The following is a 24,259-nucleotide window of genomic DNA, read 5'->3' as shown; positions in this document are numbered from 1 at the left end:
TTAGTAGAAGCGAGAAAATCCATATCCTCCATAGTATGATGGGCGGCCCAATCCATACCCATAGCCTCCAAAGCCAGAGCCATATCCATAGCCTCCATAGCCACAGCCATATCCCAGTCTGCGGAAGCTGCCACAGCCACAGCCATAGCCATAGCCCAGGCCACCGAAGCCTCCAAGGCCGTAGCCCAGGCCTCCATAGTAGCTGCCGTAGTAGCTCATGGTGTCAGGAGTGGTAAGTTGGTTTGCTGTTCAGGGCGAGATCACAAGTGTGAATGCCAACGTGAGCAGAAGGATGCTTATATACCCTGGCAGAGCACAGAATAGTCATGAGCACACCCTCCTTTTGTGTCACTCTAGGTATTACCTTTAATGTCATAACTCATTAATCTGCTATCTCATGACACAGAGAGGCCCTTATTCTCATTAAAATACTTCAGTTTCTTTAATGTTCTATTTGGGATCTCCTTTAACTTAATGTCTCACCTTTATGAGAAGAAATGACTGACTCTTCAAAATACACACATTCCAAGCCTTAAATAAAATGGCTTGCTACCAAGTACATTGCATCATCTACGTGTGGTGTATTTTTATTTTATTTTATTTTATTTACAATCAAACATTATCTCTGTTCTGTTATCTCCCAAAATGATGACTCCATCTCCTACTGTATCCATACCTACTGGCTCAGTTTGCAGATGTTGCATCTGTATTTTTCAAAAAGAAAACTTATTTTTCAAAGTGAGGACTTAAGAAAGGGCCTATTCTTGAAATATATGAAGGCATCTTAAATCAAAAAGTCTTTGTTGGCCTGCTGTGTACAATAGCCTATGGTCTCACGGGAAGAAGGTGCATGGCGAATTTTAGCATTTTAATCATAATAATCTTTGTAATATTTTGGAATTACACACCAGCTTCAGAAACCTTTTAGGCTGTAAAATACATAACCATTAATTCAAAATCTGTCTTGTAATCAGGCTTATCAGAGTAATAGTTTAGTTTTTATTTGAAATCCCCTACGTGCCCCCTATATTTGGTTCTATTCAAAGTCCTACAAAATTACAGGTTGTGTCTCTTCTATTTTACACACTCCAGCCAATTTCTTCCTCTCTTTCCCCTTTCAGCAATGCATGCACAACCTTATTTTCATTCATACTTTACCTTTTCTTTTCTACCTGCTCTCACAGTGCTTACTAGGAACAGCCACATGAAAGAACACAGTTGTCACACCTTTTGCACTGACTTCCTTTTATTTATCTCAATTAATGTTTCCTCATTTCTCCCTCACCTTCATATTAACTACAAGGTATTTACCTTTGTTTTTGAGTCTATTTGGTATCCAGTTATTCTCTGGCAAACCTTAGACTACTCCCTCTTTATATGTTAAAAGACTTTCTTTCTGGTATCCTGTTAAAAACATACCCCATTCCCTAAGGCTTTCTGTCAGGTTTAAAAATGTAGGTGGTCTTCAAGGTTTTCACAATGAAGTCACAGTGGCAAAATGACAAATATCCATGAGGAAATTTGGCCTTGGCTCATTAGACCAGCAGTTCACGAGTCAATGCACCAGGTCCAATTCTGGCCCTCTCCTGGTTTAATCTCCATGTAGCACTAACTTTCAGCTTGGATCACTAAAAGTGCATTTAATTCATATGACTTTGAACATGTTACTGAGTTTTTATGAGGTTTACAAGTATTCTTTCAAAGGTAAATTTCCTATAATAAATTGTTCAGTTCTTGTAAACAACACACTAGGGAATTAATAACTGTTTATTGAACTACTGGAGAAGTCCTACGTAGATTGACAGGAAATCGCTTGGCTCTCCCAATCTGGGCAATACCCTTAGGACACCTTAGCAAGTTGCTCTGAGAGAAAAATGGCTCAGTATGTCTTTTAATGTGTAGAGGAGAGTTTAACCTAAAAATGTTATTATATTTCCATATAAATAATGTTTTACTCTTATTTCTCAACTGAACTTGAAATGATTGATAAAGTTGTTAAGCTGAATTTTAAACCTTTTTCTTTTACTCGGTGTTTTTCTTTTTGTTTTTTGGTAGTGCGGGTTGAACCCTGGGTAATTTGACACTGAACTACACCCCCAGCATTTTTATTCATTTTTTTTTTTTTTGAGATAGGCTTTCACCAGGTTGCCACAGTCTTGATAATGAATTTTTATTCTCAATGAGAATTTTTGAATACGTAGAAGCACAAATAATAGTTAAGATACCACATTTTGTCCATATAACTCAGCCAGGTAAAGTGAGAATGACTATTAGCTAACAGGTGTTTGAGATGGATAAGTACACATCCACAAAAATATAAAACCAGGCAAGACATAAATTCAAAACCATAAGTGACTATCCTTTTTATTCTTTTTGAAGGAATAAAACATAACAATTTCCACAAAACCAATTATTATTAGCTCTAAAAGAAAAAAAATACTCAAATATACAATTTACAGAACAGGTTTTCCCTTGTTTGTTTCAAGTGAAAAAATAAACAAAATAAGATATCCATTATTATAGAGTGAGATACATTTCTTTGAAAAGATATTGGTTGTATGCTAAGTTGTAAAACCTAAAGTGAACTGAAAAAATGATCTTTTTTATTTTTTCTTTTCTCTTTCAAATTTACTTTGAAACTATATAGAATAACTCCATCATAATAGATAGAAAAAAGGAAAATAGGTTCGAACTTGGGATGAGTGACAGCCTTTACCTGCATGTAAAGGAAGATTTTGTTGTAAATTCCAATGCCTTCCCTTAACTCAGACACAAATTAATAAAATCTCAAAATGTGTGTTACAAAAATATGTTAATTCATTCTAATTATTCTGATAATTTATTTTCCTTGCAACTTTGTAATATCTCCTCAATCCGTAGAGATGTTGACCTGCACAAAACAGAATATTTTTGAATTCACCTTTATTAGTTAACATTCTTTTCAGGGAGTTTCTGAACATTATCTGCCTTACTTCCCCACCCCCTGCCATGAAGGAACAACATGTGAAAAGCAGAAATCATCAATTCTGGCTGAGTTTTATTTTGTTTTATCTTTGTACTGTAGGAAGAAATTCAAGTCTTTCATATAAAAAGACATGATCTTGAGTATGGATTTGTAACATTAGTCATTCTTCACTTGCCTTTAGGTACAGCTAAGATACCAAATTATACATAGGAGATAAAATACAATAAAAAAATTAACAATAGGAATGTTAAAAAAAAGAAGTCTAATGTAATTAAGAGATAGAACTAATCTCCACAAACACTGCAATAAAATTCAAGTCATTCATGGTAATAAGAATTTTCCATATGGCATTCAAGTTTGGAGTATGCAATGAAAGAAAATTAGCATTGTGGAGAGGGCACAGGGCTTGGGTTAAACTATTTTCTGGACTTAATTCTGACACTTGTGATGTTTGTTATTCCAGGGGAGTCACTGTTGAAGTTTCCACACCTGCTCTATAGGGGGCAGCACTATGTAATAGTCAATGTTGGACATAGCTACTGTTTCTGCTGAATTTCATCACATCTAATAATAATAATAATAATAACAATAATAATAATAGACTATACTTTATGCCATCACTTGAATGTGCCCTTCTATTTTGGAAAAGCAATATATTTCTAGATATTAAGTGATTTATATTATGTGAAACACCCACAAGGAAACACTTGCTTTGTGATGAATACCAATTGATTACAAATCTAATGGAAAAAAGAAAGAAAGAAGTTGGGGGAAGAGAGAACAAGCAAACAAACTAATCTGATGAATGATGATTCTCATCAAATAAAACTGCATGGAAATTTATTTCTTGATTATATCTGGACTTTTATTTTCCTTTTGCAGTTGGAAAAGTCTTTAATGTCATGAGGATGATAATATAGTAAAGAAAAGATGGAGAGAATCATTGCATGCCACAGAGGAACTGTGACATAAAAAAAAATAACTAAACCAACAAAATATTCTTAGCACTACATATATTTTAATTACCTAACTTGAAATACATTTAGTAACTTGATTTTAAAAAAAGTCTATTTGTAGGGAAAATCCCAAGTAAAATAACACATCATATAGAATGGATTGAGTAATATTAAACATAACCATGACATTTTAAAGATATATATATATATATATTTTTTTTTTTTTTTTCCTTTCTGAAATTTAGAGAAAGATTTTGGTCTCCCATTGTTATTTTCTTATGATGAAAGAGATCAATAAGCACACATTTTGAAAGAACGGATGTGTTGTGTGGTACTATTTTGGACTGCATTGAAATGTATAATTGTATAAAATTAAGAATATGTAAATATCTTTATCAGCATAAATACACAGTATTTAAATATTAAAAATATTTAAAATATTAAAATTTACTTTTTTAGTATTGTCAAGTTTAAATGTTAAACTTATCTAATTAAAAGCAAAGAAATTAAGAACATCAAATATATTTGAGAAATAATTATTTAATTCAACCTAAATCTATTGTTCTTCTTAGATGACTACATCTCTGCCAACCTATCTATGAAATACTTAATACATAAGAAATTACATTGATCTCCACACTCGAAGTAGGAAATGCTTATACTTGTGCTTAGACTACCTAACTAAAACAAATTCAATAAAAGATCTGTTTGTTGTCTCAAATCTCAAATGAAGAGACTTTATTAAGGAAAATTAGGAGATAAGATGTAGATGAAGTTATTATAATTAGAAATATACTGTAAGGACTAAGTGCTATTTATTTTGAACAAATATACCTAGCATAATGTTGTCCGACCTGGTAACTGAAATTAGGTTCATCAAGTTCACTCACAGAACCCAATATCAGATTTCTAATGAAGAATTTGAATAAAGCTAGAGAACATATTTCTTTCATAACAACATGACTGACACAGTCTAGTCTACAGAAGCTGTTAACTTGTAGCAGTGGCCATGCCCAGACCACCAAAGCCCCACATCCTTAAGAAGTCATCTGCATGCATTGACTTAAGAGCTTATACACTTAGGAGTCATGGGCTTGGTCTGCTATCGAAGGAATTTCCTGCTTGTGATTCTCACACTTAAGCAGAGATTTAATATAACACTCTGAATTTGGGATGTGGTAAGTCATTTAGACTTACTTAATTTTAATTCCTCTAAAGAATTTGCAGGAACAAGTATTATTGGATTTTTTTGTTTAATATGTACAAAGTTATTTTTCATATCAGTAAACCTTTAAATTAGCATTTTAGCTCAATTATAGTTACTCTGATTAAATCGTGTCTATAATGAAAAATATCATTTACAACTTCAGAGATGGTTCTTGCAACAAGATTTGCATGAACTCCACCTTGTTTAATCTTTAGAGCATTTCTACAGTCCAGCCAAGCCTGCTGTGTGACAAACACACACACACACACACACACACACACACACACACACACTTCTATTTATGAGCCTTATTAAAAACTCCTGGTACTCCAGTTAAATAAATGTTCCTCTTCCTTTACCATAACAAATTTTAAAAATATTTGCATTCTAGCAATTTGGGACTGTTTTGAGGGGATCAAAATTTTGATACTATGCCATAGAGAAATAAATTGACCTATTACTCTTGTGCAGGTGCTGGTGGGAGAAACAAAGTGTACATGATGGAAGTAATAGGGATTTTCCAGAGAATAATCAGAGGAGATCCTTAATATATATCAATGCATTTTTAATTTGGTTACATTTTATAAAACTCATTGCCACTAAATTCTGATTGTTTAAAAAATATTTATTAAGTGTTTGCACATGATACCAACGAGGTGTTTGAAATACCATAGCCTGGTAACCATATACTTTGTTTTATGAGTCAGCCACTTATAGCTAAGGAATATTTTAAGTTCTTTTGGGAGGAGATTACCACATTGCTTTGAGGCAATTCAGGTGACTTAAAAAGCCATGATGCATTGCATATCATTGTTTTAGTCTACAGTCTCAATTTTGGAATCTATTGAATTATGTCAATACTCTGACTATACTGCCCAATCAACTAAACATAAGTATAGTCTGTACTCCATGCAGGACTAACACAACAGAAAATGTACTAGCCTGGTTTTCCAAATGTCTCTTAAAAGTAAAATAAAAGATTCTTTACTGATTTTTGTGCTGAAATATACACATTCTGTGTGAAGAAGTCTACCAATTCCTTAAAAAAAAAAAAAAAAAAAAAGTTTACTAAAACTGACACAAGAAGAAATAAAAATCAGGGCTGGGGATGTGGCTCAAGCGGTAGCGCGCTCGCCTGGCATGCGTGCGGCCCGGGTTTGATCCTCAGCACCATGTACAAACAAAGATGTTGTGTCTGCCAAGTACTAAAAAAAATAAATGTTAAAAAATTCTCTTTCTCTCTCCCTCTCTCTCTCTCTCACTCTTTCTTTAAAAAAAAAAAGAAAAAGAAGTAAAAATCATAAAGTATATATTTCTTAAAAAAATTAAATTATGTCCCCAAAGTAGATTTGTACCAAAGAAAACTGCAGGTCTATATAGCTTTTCTGGTGAATCCTAGAAATTATTTAATAAAGAAATAATATAATTTTATGTAGATTCTTTCAAGAAATCAACTCAATCTAAATTCAGCCTATGATATATATATATATATATATATATATATATATATGCATATATATAATATATAATAGAAAATATATAATAAAATATATAATGTAAAAGTTTTACTAAAATTATACCTGAAAACAAAATACAGATAAATTTAATAAAGTTTATATAAGATTTATTTCTCGACAATTACATTTTAATGCTAGAAGAAATTAATAAAAATTATTAAAATGAAATTATTTTACATGTTGACAATTGACTAAATATTCTCAAAATTATATATTAAATAAAATTCTAATAAAAATGTATCATATAATTACAAATTATTCTAATGCTTGTAAGGAAATCCAATGGATCTAAGATATATAATTCAAAATATATAAATATAAATTTGGGGAATTATATTGACTGATTTTAAGACTTATTAATGAAGAATGATAAAAAAAAGCATAAAACTGATGTGAGGATACACAAGTAGATAAATGGGTAAAGATTGGGAATCTAGAATTATACTTTTTTTTCTACAAAAACTCAAAACAAAAAATTTTATCAGATGCCAATGAAACAATGGGATATTCACATGGCAAAAGAAAAAATAACCTTAGCAATTTATTTATACTATATACAAAAACTAATTCTCAATGTGTCTTAAATCTGGATGTAATGGGTTATGTTTCTAAATCTTTTACAAGTTTTTGTAATACATTCAAAACACTGACTCACACTATAGGGACATTGCTACATCCATGTTCATAGCAGCACAATTCACAATAGCAAGACTGTGGAACCAACCTAGATGCCCTTCAATAGACGAATGGATAAAAAAAAAATGTGGCATTTATACACAATGGAGTATTACTCTGCATTAAAAAATGACAAAATCATAGAATTTGGAGGGAAATGGATGGCATTAGAGCAGATTATGCTAAGTGAAGCTAGCCAATCCCTTAAAAACAAATGCCAAATGTCTTCTTTGATATAAGGAGAGTAACTAAGAACAGAGTAGGGACGAAGAGCATGAGAAGAAGATGAACATTAAACAGGGATGAGAGGTGGGAGGGAAAGGGAGAGAGAAGGGAAATTGCATGTAAATGGAAGGAGACCCTCAGGGGTATTCAAAATTACATACAAGAGGAAGTGAGGGGAAAGGGGGAAAAATATAAGGGGGAGAAATGAATTACAGTAGAGGGGGTAGAGAGAGAAGAGGGGAGGGGAGCGGGGGAGCGGGGATAGTAGAGGATAGGAAAGGCAGCAGAATACAACAGACACTAGTATGGCAATATGTAAATCAATGGATGTGCAACTGATGTGATTCTGCAATCTGTATATGGGGTAAAAATGGGAGTTCATATCCCACTTGAATCAAAGTGTGAAATATGATATATCAAGAACTATGTAATGTTTTGAACAACCAACAATAAAAATTAATTAAAAAAAATACACTTTGTGAAGTGGACCTCATTAAAAGCCAACCATAAACTGTGGTAGGAAAAAAAACAACAACTTTGAATAGAAAGGTCTATTTAAACATAGATGGTATCATGAATAAAGAGCTCCTACAAATCAAATGTCAACAGGAAAACATGATAAAGATTTGGACATATTAAAAGCATGGCATATTTGGCCCCATAATTAAGTAAGAAGGGTTCTATGCCACTCACTATTTCAGAGTTTTCAGAGCAATGCAGATTAAAATCACATTTATCTAATAGTAATTATCCACTAGAAGCACTAAAATGAAAAAAGTCATGTTTTTCTTATTCAATGGACTATGATTTAGGTTGTTATTTCTTTAAATTTTTCAATCACATTAATTTTGAAAGTTTTTTTAGCAATTACCAATGCATTTTTCAATTCAATTCCCAATATAGTCCCTGAATTGGAATTTAGGCCTTTCTTAGGTTCCCATCTAAGCTCTTGGTATATGGTGTTACACTTTAAAACATTCTGTAAAAGTGTTTAGTTTACAACAATAAAAGAAAAAGTGAAAAGACTATGTATAACCAGAACCCAGATGTTTTAACACATACACACAAAAACAATTGCCATAAGTTAGAACTCACACCAATAAAATTTTGATTAAGAACTTAAAAAGCCATGCATCATATCAGCTGTCAGTAATGACTAATAAGTCTTTTTTGGACTGGAAATGTGGGTTCTGACTCACAACAAAGAACAGAGAAGAAGAACAACTGGGAAAGACTGCAGTCCCTCTCTCTTGCAAATATCTATGATATTTGTTTTTATTGATTTAGTAATGGGAATAAATAGTATCCTCAGAGGAGAAACAGTTGCCTTTTCAAATATCAAAAAAAAAAAAAAATAGAGGGAACAGTAATAGATGACTGAACTTAGGACCTTATTGCAATGCCATATTAAAGATATTTAATACAAAATGATTATAGAGATATTTCCCATTTGAAGTACACTACTGAAGTTTGAGATGAAAAATTAGTACCTTGAGAGTGAAAGGAGAAATAACTGTTGTAGATATTTAAACTTATATTTACAGAATAAGTTTAAATTGCTGTTGGAGAGAAGTACATACACTGACAGCTCCTAAATCTTATGCCAACAAGCTTGTAATGCCCATAATTCATCTTCCTTGCTTGCCAGGAGCTGAGGCTATAGTAAACAGGATGAAACATTTAAAAAGCTGTATTTGCTAACAAATCATTCTCCCAAGAATCATAGGTCCCAAACCTCTGCAAAGACCAAAGGTCTGCAAAGACCAAAGGTTCAGTGTCTTTCATACCAAATTAGATAACCTCATTCAAAGCTATGGACCCACTAACCAGTGTCTTACCCATACCCAGGTTTGCAGAAAATGCAACATCCACAAAGAGCTATAGCACAAGCCACCAAAGTCTCCAAAGTCAAAAATAGCAATAGCGATGGCCACCAAAGTCACACTCCAGGACTCCCAGCTAGGTACCAGAAGAGTTTCTTATCGTCTAGGAGACTTGGTTCATTGTCTCCATTCAGCAAAGAATTGAAAAACAGTACACAGCAAATAAGCAGCAGGTTAATTTCAAAAGCATCAATAACAGACTCCTCCAAAGAGAAGGGGCCCTGGAGCTGAGAGTATGATAGGGAAGTTTTGGCTTGTTCTTTTTTATGGTACTTGGAAATTTGTCCTTCCTGCATCTCCTCCCCTGTCCACACTCTCCTCACTATTGTTCATTGGTACACCTGACACATTTATTTGTTTTTCTATTGGATCTCCACTTAGGAGCAGAGTAAGGAGGGGTCTGTTGGATCGGGTCCCCGCTGGTGCCCTTGGGAACTCTCATTAACCAGGATTGATCTCATTGGAGAGATCCACTCTCTCCATGCTCCTTTGGTCTGCACCTGCCCCTAACTTCCCTCCTTGCCATCTTGCCCTGGCTTCCTACACCCTTCTGCATCTCCCTCAAGTTCACCACATGAAGTTGATAGTTGATGCTGAGACATTGAAACATCTTCTGTGACAATTGTGGTAAGTCTTAGGCAACCTATATCCAATATTCATATCAAAAAAAATTGGGGGAAAAATTTTATTCGTTTTCTCTGTATATCAAGTAGGGGTCTGTCATCTTTTAAAACGAGGCTTGCTTTGGTGAATTACTCAGTATTTCCCCAATTTATGCTCTTTGGCTTGAGTTCTGTTTAAAACGTGTTCATCTTAAGTACGAACTTCATTTTTGCCGCATCTTTCAAAGCTTCAGGATTCTATACTTTTAAATAGTATTCTATGCTTTTATTTATTTTTTTTTCCCTGGTTGTATATCTTGAAAAGCAGATAGCAAGAATAACATCATGCTGATGATCCTGAACTTGTGTATCGGGGAGATTTTGTGCTTAATTGATAAATGATATTATCATCTTACTTGTAGAGAAAAAAATATCTGAAGTTCCATTTAAAAACTCATTTGTCTCTATTTTTCTTTCATTGTCAACTGTACCATGTTGTGCTGTTAGCGTCTGAGGATACCATAGCCTCTTCTACTTATGTATGATGGCAGATAATTAGATCTGCTAGAGTCGGTACTGGATTTATCTTTTTTATCCATTGGATGCCTGACACATGAAATATGTGTTCAATAAGCCTTGCTCAGTGGGCAAACACACCCTCATCTGATTCTATTAGAAACACAAATCTACACCTCTGTGGCAATGGTGTTTGGAATAGAGGCAATACGGTTTTGTGTTTTACCTATAAATTTAATGCAGTCCCACTTTGGAAAAGGCAAACTTCCTTCCTTTGGCATTCGTAGAAAAATAGATCTTCATCCACACTCAGGTGCTACTCTTTCCTCCCCTAGTCCTTAAGTTTCTAACTTACTAGGGAAGAAAATTCCAATTAAAAAGTTCCCCCAAATCTGCTAAGTATGGACCAAACCTCAAATTCATTTAATGTTATAATTTTTTCCATTTGCCTTTATTTCACACTGAAAAAAGAAAAAAATATCCAAAATGTAGAGTACATTTGTAAAAGAGAATCAATATTGCTATTATTTCTATTCTAAAGACATGCTGTATTAGTATTCTAAATTTATAGTTTCTTTCAAAAAGTCAAGAACTATTAAATAAACAAAATCCAAATATTCCTTCATTTGAATAAATTAAATACATTCCTTGGAATATCTTATCCTGTTTGCTAGAAAATATCATTGATGTGGAAGTAATCCTGGAGGAAACATATTGTGGCCCAGATGGGAAATTTATTTTCCCAAATGAACACATGCTTTACTTTTATTCAGTTTTAATCAGTCAGTAAAGGGGGAAATGTATTATACCGCTAGCAACTTTATTGAGAAATTATTACAAAAACAGAAGCAATGGTTACGGATTAGTAATATGGTTCCAGTTTCAACCATAGAATCAACAATCTCTCTATTCCTCTATTATTCTATAGATATCACTGCACCTAGTTCTCATGGAATTTTCTACTAGGTTTATGAGGGTGTTTATATATTTTTCAATTAAAAAAATGTTTTAATAGAATCCAAGAAGAACTTACTAGAAAACCCTTTGAAGTAAAGGATCTAGAAGTTGAGCTTGTCGGTTCTAAGGACTACAAACAATGAATTTTTCAATAGAAGTCAAATTCACAACTCTTAGAGTCAGAGTCAGAGTCATGAACTTCATAGCTAGAGACAAAATCACAGGCTCAGGCTAGGGGGCGTCCAGCCAGAGGGCCTCTAAAGCAGTGTCATGGTTTGTGAATTTGGACAAGTTTGTCTAGGTTTCTTTGCATATCAACTAGTACCTGCAGAGAGGCCTTTAAGCTCCCTCAGTGGCAGATAAAACAAGCCATGCTGATTTGCTTCAAGTTTATTCAAAACCAAGACTCTTCTACTACAGAACTGAAATCCAATTAAACTATTCTTTTAATTAGATCAACTCCAATTAAGGAAGCTCATATTTTTAATTTGATTTTCTTGCTGAGTTTGCTTTCCGCTAAACCTATTGTGCCCATAACAAGGAGAGCTGATGGACTCTGAGGAACCAACCAGGACTCAGTCCTCCCAGTCAGCCCTGTGCCAGGCTGAAAGGCACCAGGCAGCCTTGTTACGCCCCCCTGAGGTGTATCTCCCAATCCAGTCTATTTCCTTGGAATTTATATTTATGTATGTACTGTACTATAATTTCCATGATTATGTTAGCATGTGCTCCTTCTTATAAAAGTGCTCACTGTAAAACAGTCCGCCTTGTTATGTCAGCACCAGCTTCACACATTCGTGTTCTCTGCATCTCTCCATTGCACCATATTTTTTCCCCTCCTGTTTGAATTGACCTCATGCTGTTTTGTTCATCATGGCTCCTAACCATACAAAACCCATTGCTTAATGTTTCCAAAAAGAGGCCATGATGTGATTGAGCTGGAAACAAAATTAAAACTGGCTCAAGAGTACAAAAGCAGAAAATTAGTGGTGATTATTGCTCATCAGGCATTTCCTGTTTTGCTATGGATATGCTCCTGAAGAACAAAGAGACAGACCTATTAAAAGATCTTCTTCTTTGAAGGTAATGAGATTAAAAAATTTCGAGAAAGATCTATATCAGGTATGGGAAAACTTCTGATGACCTTAATTGTCCAGATGTAGAAGTGTATCCCTAGCAGCACATGATCATGGTCAAAGCCAATACTTGTTTGGGATGCTGAAGTAATGACCTGACCACGATGCTGAATTTTCTCTAGCTCTGTGGGGTTTAGATGATCAAAACATCATTCATTACAACATGTGAAAGTGAATCTGTGAGAGCTGATGTGAAAGTAGCTGAAGAATTTTTGTAAAAAAAATTCTAGATGAGCTGAAGATGCGTGAAAATCACTTACCAGGGCAAATCTTCAATATGAATTAAGCCTATTTAGAAAATGGAAACCTGAAAGGACCTTCATTTAAAATGAGAACAAGTCAATGTCAAGTTACAAGATTTCTCAAGATAGGACCACACTATCTAGCCTGGGGTGAGTGCTCCAAGTTGCAAATTGAAACCACTTGTAACCTGGTATAGTGAAAACCACATGGCCTTCCACCATATTGATAAACATGCACTGCCAGTGTACAACCAGAGTCATAGATGATAAGTCATAGATGAACCAGTTCCTCTTCAAGATGCCCCCTGAATTGCTATGCCAGTGAAATGGATAAGTACTGTATGGAGAATCCATATGTTTCAAGATTTTGCTATTGCGAATAATAGTCCCAGAATACTCACCTTTTGTCACCTTTAACCCAATATTAAGATGGTTTTTCTCTCTCCAAACACCTCATCTGCAACCCAACCTATGGATGAAAGACTTGTCACAGCTTGTAAAGCCTATAAGCTGAGGAGGACTTTTGACAAAGTTCTTGCTACACTAAGGAAGACACCCAGAGGACACTGATGCAATCCTGGGAGGATTGCAACATGGACGACTCTGTTAGGAACCTTGCTTGGGCTGGAGGCGATGTCACCAAGCAGTGTGCAAAGGGATCTGGAAGAAAACGCTTGAGAAATGTGTCCCTGACTTCAAAGGTGTTGCCAAGAATGCAAAAACTAACAAGGCTATGGTCACGGCGGTAACAGTTTTAACCTAGGTGGGGATGAGAATGACACTGAGGAACTCAGAGGTGACTCCCGAGGAACTCACTAGAGGGGGGTGGTTGGAACAGAACCAAATATGTAGGTGAAGGAGAGGCAAGGAAACTGGAAAACAAAGAGAAAAAGCAAAAAAACAAATAAGCAACTAACAAAAACAGAACAAATCAGAAAGACTCTCCAAGAAAATCTACAGAAAAGAGTTTGGCAGAGATTTTCTTTTTTTTTTTCACGCCCCCCCCCCCCCCCGCATGGTACTGAGGATAGAACCCTGTGATGCTGTACCACTGAGCTCCAACCCCAGCCCTTTCCATTTTGGTCCCAGACTCCAAAAGATTTAATAGAAGAGAAGGTCTAAAGTGCATTATCTATTTGCCAGCAGATTCATGATGGAAAGCAGAAATAAATTGAGCTCACCACCATGGACATGTTTCTGAAAAGGGTGACACTCCCTCCATAAGAGCTTCAGACAGGTCCTTCAGGAGGTGGTCCAGAAGAAGGCTTTGCCGTCAGAGGGGATGACAGCTGCTCTGCCGTTACTAGCTCACCTTGAGAGAAGATGTGGAGGTAGAAGACAATGATATTGATGACTATGACCTGGTATAAATGTAGGCCAATATGTGTGTTTGTACTTTAGTTTTTAACAATGAAGTTTAAAAAGTAATAAATAATTGATTTTTTTTAAAAAAGGGAAAAAATATAGAATAAGGATATAAAGAATTGAAAATTTTATATTGCTGTATAATGTGTTTGTATCTTAAGTGTTGTCACATTTAAAAAGTTTAAAAATTGAAGTTTATCAACTAAATAAATTATAGTAAGATAAGGTTAATTTATTATTGAAAAAAAAATTTGGTATGAAGTCAGTGCATCCCAAGAGTACAGTAGATATAGATTCTGCTATAGGGTTTATTAACATCCCAGGTTTCACATTCACTCAATAACTTAGAACACCTTCCAGTCCTGAAAACTCTACTCATGATCAGTGCCCAAGAGAAATACACTCCTTTTCAATCTTTACACCATATTTTTAGTGGACCTTTCCATGTTAACAGTGTAGTAACATGCTGCACAGATTTGTAGTTCAGGAGCTATAGGTTATACATTGGACGCAGCTGTGTAGTAGGTATACCTTCTGAGTTTGTGTAAGTGCTCTCTATAAAGTTTGCACAAAGACAAAATTGCCTAGTGATGTATTTCTCAAAAATGTGTTCCTTTATACAAAGTACATGTATGAATTGGGTGTCAACATACTTTATATACAAACAGAGATACAAAAATCATGGTATATATTTGTATTAAAATTGTAATGCAAAAAAAAAAAACCGAAGTACATGTATAAAGGCAAAAAAAATAAAGAATAGTGTTACCTTAGATTAGGTAGAGGGATGTGAAAGGAGGGGAGGGCAGGAGCTGTGAGAGTAAGAAAGACAGTAGAATAAAACAGACATCATGACTGTATGACCAATGTGATTCTACAGTATGTATACTCAGAAAAATGAGAAATTATATCCCATGTATGTATGATATATCAAAGTATATAAGTGCATTCTACTGCCATGTAGAACTAATTAAAACAAATTTTAAAATGTGTTCCTGTTGTTAAGTAATGCATTACTGCATTTCTATCTTTTCAATGTTCAGATATGTAAATAATTAAGGCTACAATACTATGTAAAATTGGGATTCATTTAAAATGACAAAAGGAAAATTGTTATGTGACTAATCTATTTTTACAAAATTTACTTTATTCAAATTCTGTGATATTTAAAGACATACCTCCTGAACCTTGTTTTGTCATACTAAAAGTATTTTAAGCATGAGAATTTTCAGCTTGCAATTCTAGCAGGTAATCAATAAAACCAATATTTAATGTTTGTAATTTTTGTTTAGTTAAGAGCAAGCAGTAGCATTTCATATTCTTTGGTCAATCCCACTTTAATTTTCATATCAAAAAGTAATATAAAAGTAAATAAATTATTCCTTCCAAAATATTTCTTCGTACTTGCAAGACGAAAGCAATTTTGTAGTTTTGTTGTCTTATTTAGCTATTAAAGCTGTAATTATATTTTATAATATGTAATTTTATTTTATATACTGACTAATTCTTGCTGTCATAGAGTTACTGTTATGAAAAATAATTTAGAAAATAAAGTATGTATGGTAAGTACTGTTGTAGTTGGGTAGAATCTAAAACTTCAAGTTTGGGATTTTGACAACCAATTATTCAGGAGATCCCAAAGCAAAAGCAGCTAGAGTGACCAGTTTTCCTGGGAAGCTACCAGCTACAGCCCTGAACACATTAAGTGCTGAGAAACTCTTAGTCCCAGGTAAACTGGAGTGGCTGGCCACCCTGGAATGGTCTTAACTAAATTGCTAAATCTGGCTTTGAACTCTCTATGCTGCCTCAGCATCCTAAATGGCTGGGATTACAGGTGTGCGCCACCACACCCCCAGCACATTGGATCTTTCAAGCAGAGTAAATGTGTATTTAACAGATAGGGGAGAAAAAAAAAGAAAAGAAAAAAGACCTTTCCTACTATGAGAACTTTAAATTGCCTGCTATGAAGCCACAGAAGCCGGTAGAACAGTTAAACGATATGGCAATGAAAAGTGTGTGGGGAATTGGTGTGAGGGAAATAAACAGTCATCCATTCTACAAACCTTAAATGCCAGTTAAAGAATTTGTATCGTATCCTGTAGATTCAACATCAGCAGAGTAGCCAGTAGGTCAAATCCTGACAGTGCCTATAACTATAAATAATGTTTTATTGAAACACAGACACGGGGTTCACTTGCATATTGCCTGTGACTGCTGATCTCTGAGAGCAAAAGAGTTGAGTGGTTGTGCTAGAGAATATGTGGCCGTAAAGCCCAAAACATTGACTAGTGTATATGGTTTGGAATTGTTGTATGTCCATCGAGAATATCCCTTAATTTTTATTGTTTAATGTTCTGCTTTGTTTTTGATAGTTTTTATTGTATTGAAGTTTCTTTTTCTGAAATTAAGATAGGGACCCCAGCTTTGATCTGATCATTGTTTGCCTGATGTATCTTTCTGATATTTTATTATAATCTACCTTAGTCTTGTTAGTCAAAGAAGGTTTTTCTTTGTTGTCATCCTAGAGTTGGGTTTTGGATGTGTGGGGTTTTGTTCATTGTTTGTTTTTTTAAGTATCTCCAGCAGTCTTTTGAATTTTAACCAATGTATTCATATCATTCAGATTTAAGGAGATTACTGGCTAGTTTGATTAATATCCAGAATGTTTTTAACTGTTACCTCTTCCTTACATTTGGTCTTTATTTTTCTTATCTTTTATTTCCTTCCCAGAAATTAGATATGCATTTTATATTATCCCATTTTATCTTACGTCATAGAAACCATGTCAATTATGCTTATTGATGTTTATTTTCAGTGATTTCTCTAGAGTTAGAAATTTATATTCTTAACCATCTGGATTTTCCTTCAAATAACACTTTACTACTTTGCATGTGGCGCAAGTGCCGAATAACAATATTCTGACTGTTCTCTTACGACACTTCTTTCATCCATGTGCTCTTTCAACCAACACTGTTACCATGGGCACTACTTCATTTCTTCTGCCTGAATACTTCAAGTATTTTTTCTATTTTATTCTTTCTTCCCATTCCTGTATCATACTAATGTGTCCATCACACATTTCAATATTTCTTCACCATTATTGAATTTTTTTTCTTTACATTTCATTTCACCAGATTCTATCAACCTGTCTTCAAGCTCATTGACTCTTTCCAGCGTTCTGTGGAGTCCGAAAATGGGTTCATATCTGTTGTTCTGTTTTGTTTGTATGTCTATCTGTTTTCTTACTACATCTTTTTGATTCTGTCTTGTAGTTTCTATTTCTCGGCTCCTCTCACTCATCTCTTATATGGCATCTACTTTTAATATTTTGAATTTTTCACACATGAATCAGTATTCTAAGTTTTTTGCCTACAGATTCCATCTGTGATATGACATAGTTTAATTCTGACTCATTTTATTGCTTTATCTTTTCATAATGTACTTTTTCTTGCATTAGGCATGTATTGAGATATTTCCTTGGCCATGTTTCCTCCCTGTCCCCGACACTGATGATCACTTTCTTGATGGCTTGGCATGATTTATGAGATAACAAGAATAGAGATAAAGAGGGCTTTAGCAAAGGTATTTCTGTTAATATATCTAAATATTTGGCTTTTATAATGTGTGCTGTGGCTCTAGGCTCCAGACAACTGCCAATTCTGCTAGATTTTTTTTTTTTTTAAATTTGATCTTTCTTTGTGGCTTTGACCTTCTCCATGCTGCTGGTGGCTCTGTGTCGTGCATCCATGTGGATATCCTGTATTGAGTCCTGTGGGTTTGGTGGTCCAATGGGAGGAAAGAGGTTGTTCTATAATCTTATGGGTAAATATTTATTATCATTTTTTAACAGGGCTCTGTCTTATTGCTGTGACCTGCTCAGGTTTCTGCCTACCTCTAAAGCTCTGTCTCCTTTCTCCCCACTCTGATCTTTGCCTGAAGCCTTCTTACTATTTCCTTGAGGCCCTCTCCCTTGTTTTCATTTCTTTTCTTTCTTTTTTTTTTTATCTTCAGACTTCATACATAGTTCTGTCCAGGATTTAATATTAAGATACATTACAAATAACTTTGAATTTTATTTGAATCACTTGCTCATTTACTCTCTCACTTTAAAAAAATTTCTTCTAATTAGTTATGCATGACAGTAGAATGCATTTGGACACATTGCAGCTCAGCTTCTTCCTCCGGCTGAACATGGTGCAGAGTAACACCAGTATTGTATTCATACAAGTATATAGAATAATAATGTCCATCTCATTCCACAGTCCTTCCCAACCCCACACGCCCTCCCTTCCCTCCCATCAGTCCCTTCTGCAAAATCCAAAGTTCCTTCGTTTGGTTTCTATGACACTGTTCCCTTCTTTCTGTGAGACAAGAAGGCAGAAATGGCCTGAAGTGTTAAGAAATCCCTTCCCCCTGCTGATCTCAGTTTTAGATTGTCACTCTGTCAAAGGTTTTATTTTTTTTCTTTCCTTTTGTCTCCTAACTGGTAGGCCTTACTTTTATCTGGAAGACGGTGAGATTTTTTAAAATTATTATTCTTGCCTTTCTCATGGAGAATGAAGTGGAGAACTCCCTCCTACTGTCAGAGTTGAACCTTCTTACAGACAAACCTGTTGTGACTGCTGGAGGGAAAACCAAGAAAGCACAGGGTCCATTCTCACAGTGTGTTCCAGGACTTTTCTCACTCTTCTGCCTGTCTATATTCACCTCTAAAATTTCACACACAAAGTGTCATTTAGGTGCTTTTTGCAAAGCTGTAACTAGAGAAGTTTCTGCTCCAGGTAAGATTTAGTTGGCTATACATTTCTGGGTTTGGAGTAAAAGTTTTCCCAGAGACCTTAGTTTTCTGATGTATCCAAGAAAATTAGCTGATTTTCTGTTTGCCCAGGTTTTCTTTTAAGGATAGTGGCAATGAATTTCAAGCACTTTACATGACAGAGATAAACCTGAGCCCCTATATATCACCCTGAGTTAAGAACTTATAGGATGGCCAGGCAAGGTGGGGCATGCCTGTAATCCCAGTGGCTTGGGAGGGTGAGGCAGGAGGAATGCAAAGCCAGCCTCAGCAAAAGCAAGGTACTAAGCAACTCATTGAGACCCTTTCTCTAAATAAAATACAAAATAGGACTGGGCTCGTGGCTTACTGACTGAGTGCCCCTGAGTTCAATATTTAGTTACCACTCCCCACCACCAAAAAAAAAAAAAAAAAACCCACAATTTATATGATTTTTTCTGATGCTCTCATCTGAGAGTTGTCTACCTGACTCTTCAAGGGAGAAAATTATATTTCCACAACAGATTTTGGTCCACATTTTCTAATTATAAAACTGAAGAAATAGGATGATGTTCTTTTTATGACAATAAAAATGTAAAGATAGAAGTCAATTACTATTTACTAATGAATTGGCTTTGTGTCGAACTTAGGTACATCAGTATTTCTTGTATTTGATAACAGTGAATATTTTTATTTCTCATATTGTCTTTTGAGCTGGGTTTGTCACCCTGCTATTGTCCTACTTCATGCATTAAATAAAATTTTACACATGCTATGAGCATTTTGTCTTCAACTATGTAAAACTATGCATTGATAGTGCTTTGGTACCAGAATGTTGCAAGGTTTCTGACACCATCACAGGATGTTTAATTGTATGGAGCAGTGACTGATTAGGCACATCTGCCTGCTCTGCAAGTCCTTGGAGCACAGTATTAATGCCTGGATATCATTGCTAATGCCCCCAGGCACATTTTTCCCCTTCATCTTTTTCATTTGCCAAGGGGGAAAAAAACACATTTTTTTTTTTTTTATATTTAACTCTACCTTTACATCATCCAAACTTCAGTTTAAGATTCATCCAATTGAAACTGACTCTTCTGCTGTGCTTTTTCTTGTCTTCAAAAAAGGATGTAGTATATACCATTCCTCAAAGGAGAATATTTTAGCTTGTTCATCTTGGTACTCTTAGTAGGTACCAGTGTCTCTGGGATGCAGTACCAAAAAGTAGTAAATATGGACTAGATTGATCCTAATTCAAGTGCAACTAAAGTATGGTCCTGCCTCTACACATGTTCTTCTGGAAGGGAGAATAAAATTTATTTTAGTAAATGGCAATGTGTGTATGTGTAATGATAGAAGTCTAGGTAAAAGTAAACTCAAGGACAAGGCATTAATTCTAACCAATAAAAATCAGAGCACATGGGAGAACTTAAATTTTACCTATTTTGAGAGGCTTAAGAGAACAGTAGACACTGAGAAGAAGAAAAGCTAATCAAGAGAAACAAGCAGTAATAAAAAAAGAACTGATATACCCAAGGAATACATGTCAAGGACAAGAATATATTTTCCTTGTTAGTTTTAACTTTAGGAACAAAGATTTAAAATTATATTTAATAAAAAAAATAATGAAGACTTTTTAAATGCTGTGGCAATTCAAAACTCATTTAGGTAAGAATTTCAATTACAGTTAATAAAAATTTCTTTTTTTTTTTGCCATGTAAACTGATTACATATTAATTGATGAAGACTACATTCTGGAGATGCCATTGCGTGGTAGAACATTTTCCTGCTGGTGTAATCCATAAGAATTTCTGAGGCACAATCTCCTGTTACTACAGCTGGTTCTAGAATTCATTCCAGGAGCAAACATGTGTCTTCATTTGGCTTGCTGGGGACAAATACTGTCTCCTTGACCAAATTTTAATCAGACTTCTTCAAGCCCTCTGCTGAACGAGGCCTCAACCTTGACCCATAAGAACTGTAGCTCTCCTCTACCGTAACTGATTGCTTGAGAAAGCTACACACTGCCAAATGAATTTGCTACTTGTTCCAACCAGAACTTGATTATGGATCTCTGACCTCACTTTTCTTAGAAGCATTTACTTTAAAACATTAGGATTTTAAACCCCTCCTCTGCCTCCTAGAGACATATTTTATACAGCTCAGAACTATCTCTCAAAAGACTCTAGAACATTCCCTTTGGAATGCAAATCTCCCAGAAACCCTTGCTCTCTTGCCTCCAATTCTCCATCCATTGAGGGCCTGACTTCCTTGCATACCTTGCTCCAAATTGTAAAACCACATCTTTTCCTGAAGCTATAAAAAATTTGTGACTCCTCCATAAACTCAAATGGGCTAATCTCACTGACCAATCTCCTTTCCACCTTTTGACATTTTCCATTTCCCAGACTCCACTTGAATCTACCCCCATTAATCCTCCCCCCCACTCCCTAGTCTCCGTCTATAATGCCCAGGCACCTCTGCAGGGACCTGAGTGAATTCAGTTCTATGAACTCCCTTTCACCTACTGCAGCCGAACTTCCTAAAACCCATTGCCTTTGGCCATGTTTATCAGTGTTTCTCATTGATACTGAATGCTGCATAACTAGCCAAAAAGGAGACATAAAACATGGAATTTACCATGCAAAAGAACATAAAATTTCTTTAACCCATAACAATATGCAGCTGCCGATGGCCTAATGATTGATCAGCAAGCTTTCAGCCATAGCCATAATCCCCATGACCACAAGTCCACAGCTGCAGATAGAGCCACAGCCCAGAGTCCCAAGACCAGAAGTAAGTAACTTCCATAGTAACTCATCGTGTCTTGTTCTGTAGATTTGATTTGATAGTGAAATAAATATACTGAGACTTGAGACCATAAAGAAATCAATGTTTTTGCATTCGTAATGAAATGGGTGACACACCACAAAGCACGGGCTTCATTTGCTTTGAAAAGAAAACACTGATGAAAAACGGTACCATTAGGCAATACCTTTGTTAATTGAGGGTAGCTTCAAACATACATGTAGTCAATTTTCCCTTTGAGTTTATTTTATTGCTGTGTCTAAATTTAGATTGTTATGGAGAATTAAATTTTCTTTTTAAAGCTAATGACTACATAGATTTCTAAATTTAAAATGTAATAATCAAACCCCTTGCATCAGGCAGCCTATTCTTGGCATTGCCTGAGGGTTTGATTTAGCCAAAGGATATTTCTTTCAATTTAGCTAAGATAAAGTTTATGCTGAATATGTTTTCCTGCTTTTAAAAATTCAATAAAATAGCATACAAATTATAAAATTATCATGCACTATATATATAATATATATATATATATATATATATTATATATATATATATTCAGAGAAAAAAATACTTGACCATCTTTTTGTTTGCCTGTTCTCTAAGATTTCTTCTCACTTCAATCAGAAAGGCAATTATCAATATATAACAACATTCTATCCACCTACATATCACTTAAGTCAGATTTTCCTAAATCGTATTCAAGTAATGTTACATCCCAAATGTACTCCTATTACTCTTTTTTATGAAGATTCCATTCTATTCAGCATCCTCCAATTGTTTCTAAAACTGCAGTTTGCATTAATATTCCATGCTTGTTCATACACCTTTCTATTAAGTGTTCTTACATTTCATATGTGAATAGAATATTTTCTCCCAATTGTCTCTGAAATATTCTAGACCACAATCATATATTGAACTGATGTACTGCTAACTGAATCCTTATCAGTTAAATGATGATTTTTCATGCTTTTAGACAGTAAAATGATAAATAAAAAAATGATCACTTCATACTTCTAGAAAGTTGCGTGTATGTGTGTGTGAGTATGTATGTGCATACATGCGTGTGTGTATTTGTACGTGTAGGTACAAAGTTACATAAATGGAAACCCAAAGTGAGAGTACATTCAGTGTATTTTAGAAGTTGTTTAGGAGTGAGCTGGATGTCCTAGGAAGAGGTTCTGAATATGTAAATTAAGATTCCACCACAGACTTTAATAAGAATTCAACAGAAAAGAGGAAAAAAGACACTATCAAGATGCAATTGATTTGGGTACAGAATAGAAAACAAAGATACAAAACCACATAAATAAAGTTATCTCACACTAGATAAAGTTGTCAAAAACATGCAATGGAGAAAAGATAGCTTATTCAAGAAATGGTGCTGGGAAAAATGGAAATCTATATGCAGCAAAATTATATCCCTCTCTCTTACCATACACAACTCAAAGCAGATCAAGGACCTAGGAATTAGACCAGAGATCCTGCACCTAATAGAAAAAAAAAAGTAGGATTTCATCTAACTTCCAGTCAGAATGTCATTAATCAAGAATGTAAGCAACAATATGTATTGGTAAGGATGTGGTGTGTAGGGGAAGGTACTCTCATACATGGCTGGTAGGATTGCAACTTGGTGCAACCACTCTGGAAAGCAATATGGAGATCCCTCAGAAAACTTGGAATGGAACCACCATTTGACCCAGTTATCCCACCACTCTGTCTACACCCAAAGTACTTAAAATCACTATACTACAGTAACACATCCACACAAATGTTGATATCAGCTCAATTCACAGTAGCTAAACTACGGAACCAATTTAGATGCCCTTCAATAGATGAATGTGGTCTATATACACAATGATTGTTACTTAGCCTTAAAGAAGAATGAAATTATGGTATTTGCTGGTCAATGGATGGAGTAGGAGAATATCATCCTAAGTGAAATAAGCAAATCCCAGAAAAGCAAAGGCCAAATGTTTTCTCTGGTATGTGTACTCTGATCCATAATGGGGGGAGGACAGGGGAAGAATGGACAAACTTTGGATTGGGCAGAGAGGAGAGGAGGTGTTATGGGGGTGGAAAGGTGATGGAATAAGATGGAAATTATTACCCTATGTACATGTATAATTGCACAAATGGTGTGACTTTGCATCAATGTACAGAGTAAGAAAAGTTGTACTCCGTTTGTGTACAATGAGTTGAAATGCATTCTACTTTCCTGCATAACTAATTAGAACAAATAATAATAATAAAGTTATAATTGTTTTAACTAATGTTGAAGGACAAATAGGACCATAAGCTTCTGCAAAGGATGATTGAAGAATTATGTTGTTGCTTCTATATCAGGAAAGTCCTCTGGATATTTCCTGTTAGGAGGATTCAATTATTCTATAATTTTTATCTAAAGAAACTACCACAAAATGCATAACATTTT

At 34.8% G+C, this 24,259-nt stretch overlaps 1 protein-coding gene across 1 annotated transcript; it reads right to left on the bottom strand.

Moving 5' to 3' along the window:
* LOC143408966 (keratin-associated protein 19-3) lies at positions 1 to 219 on the bottom strand. Its single transcript, XM_076868940.1, has one exon. The coding sequence runs from the start codon at positions 217 to 219 to the stop codon at positions 1 to 3; it is 219 nt and encodes a 72-aa protein (XP_076725055.1).
* Between the last annotated feature and the right edge of the window lie 24,040 nt (positions 220 to 24,259).

Source organism: Callospermophilus lateralis, chromosome 10 (genome assembly GCF_048772815.1).
Source record: "Callospermophilus lateralis isolate mCalLat2 chromosome 10, mCalLat2.hap1, whole genome shotgun sequence".
NCBI lineage: Eukaryota > Metazoa > Chordata > Mammalia > Rodentia > Sciuridae > Callospermophilus > Callospermophilus lateralis.
The sequence above is the reverse complement of the archived record's forward strand: the minus strand, read 5'-3'. Positions and strand labels throughout refer to the sequence as shown.

Bases quoted from the DNA above. Each gene is read 5' to 3' on its own strand.
- LOC143408966 (XM_076868940.1), bottom strand. From the start codon at position 219: ATGAGCTACTACGGCAGCTACTATGGAGGCCTGGGCTACGGCCTTGGA.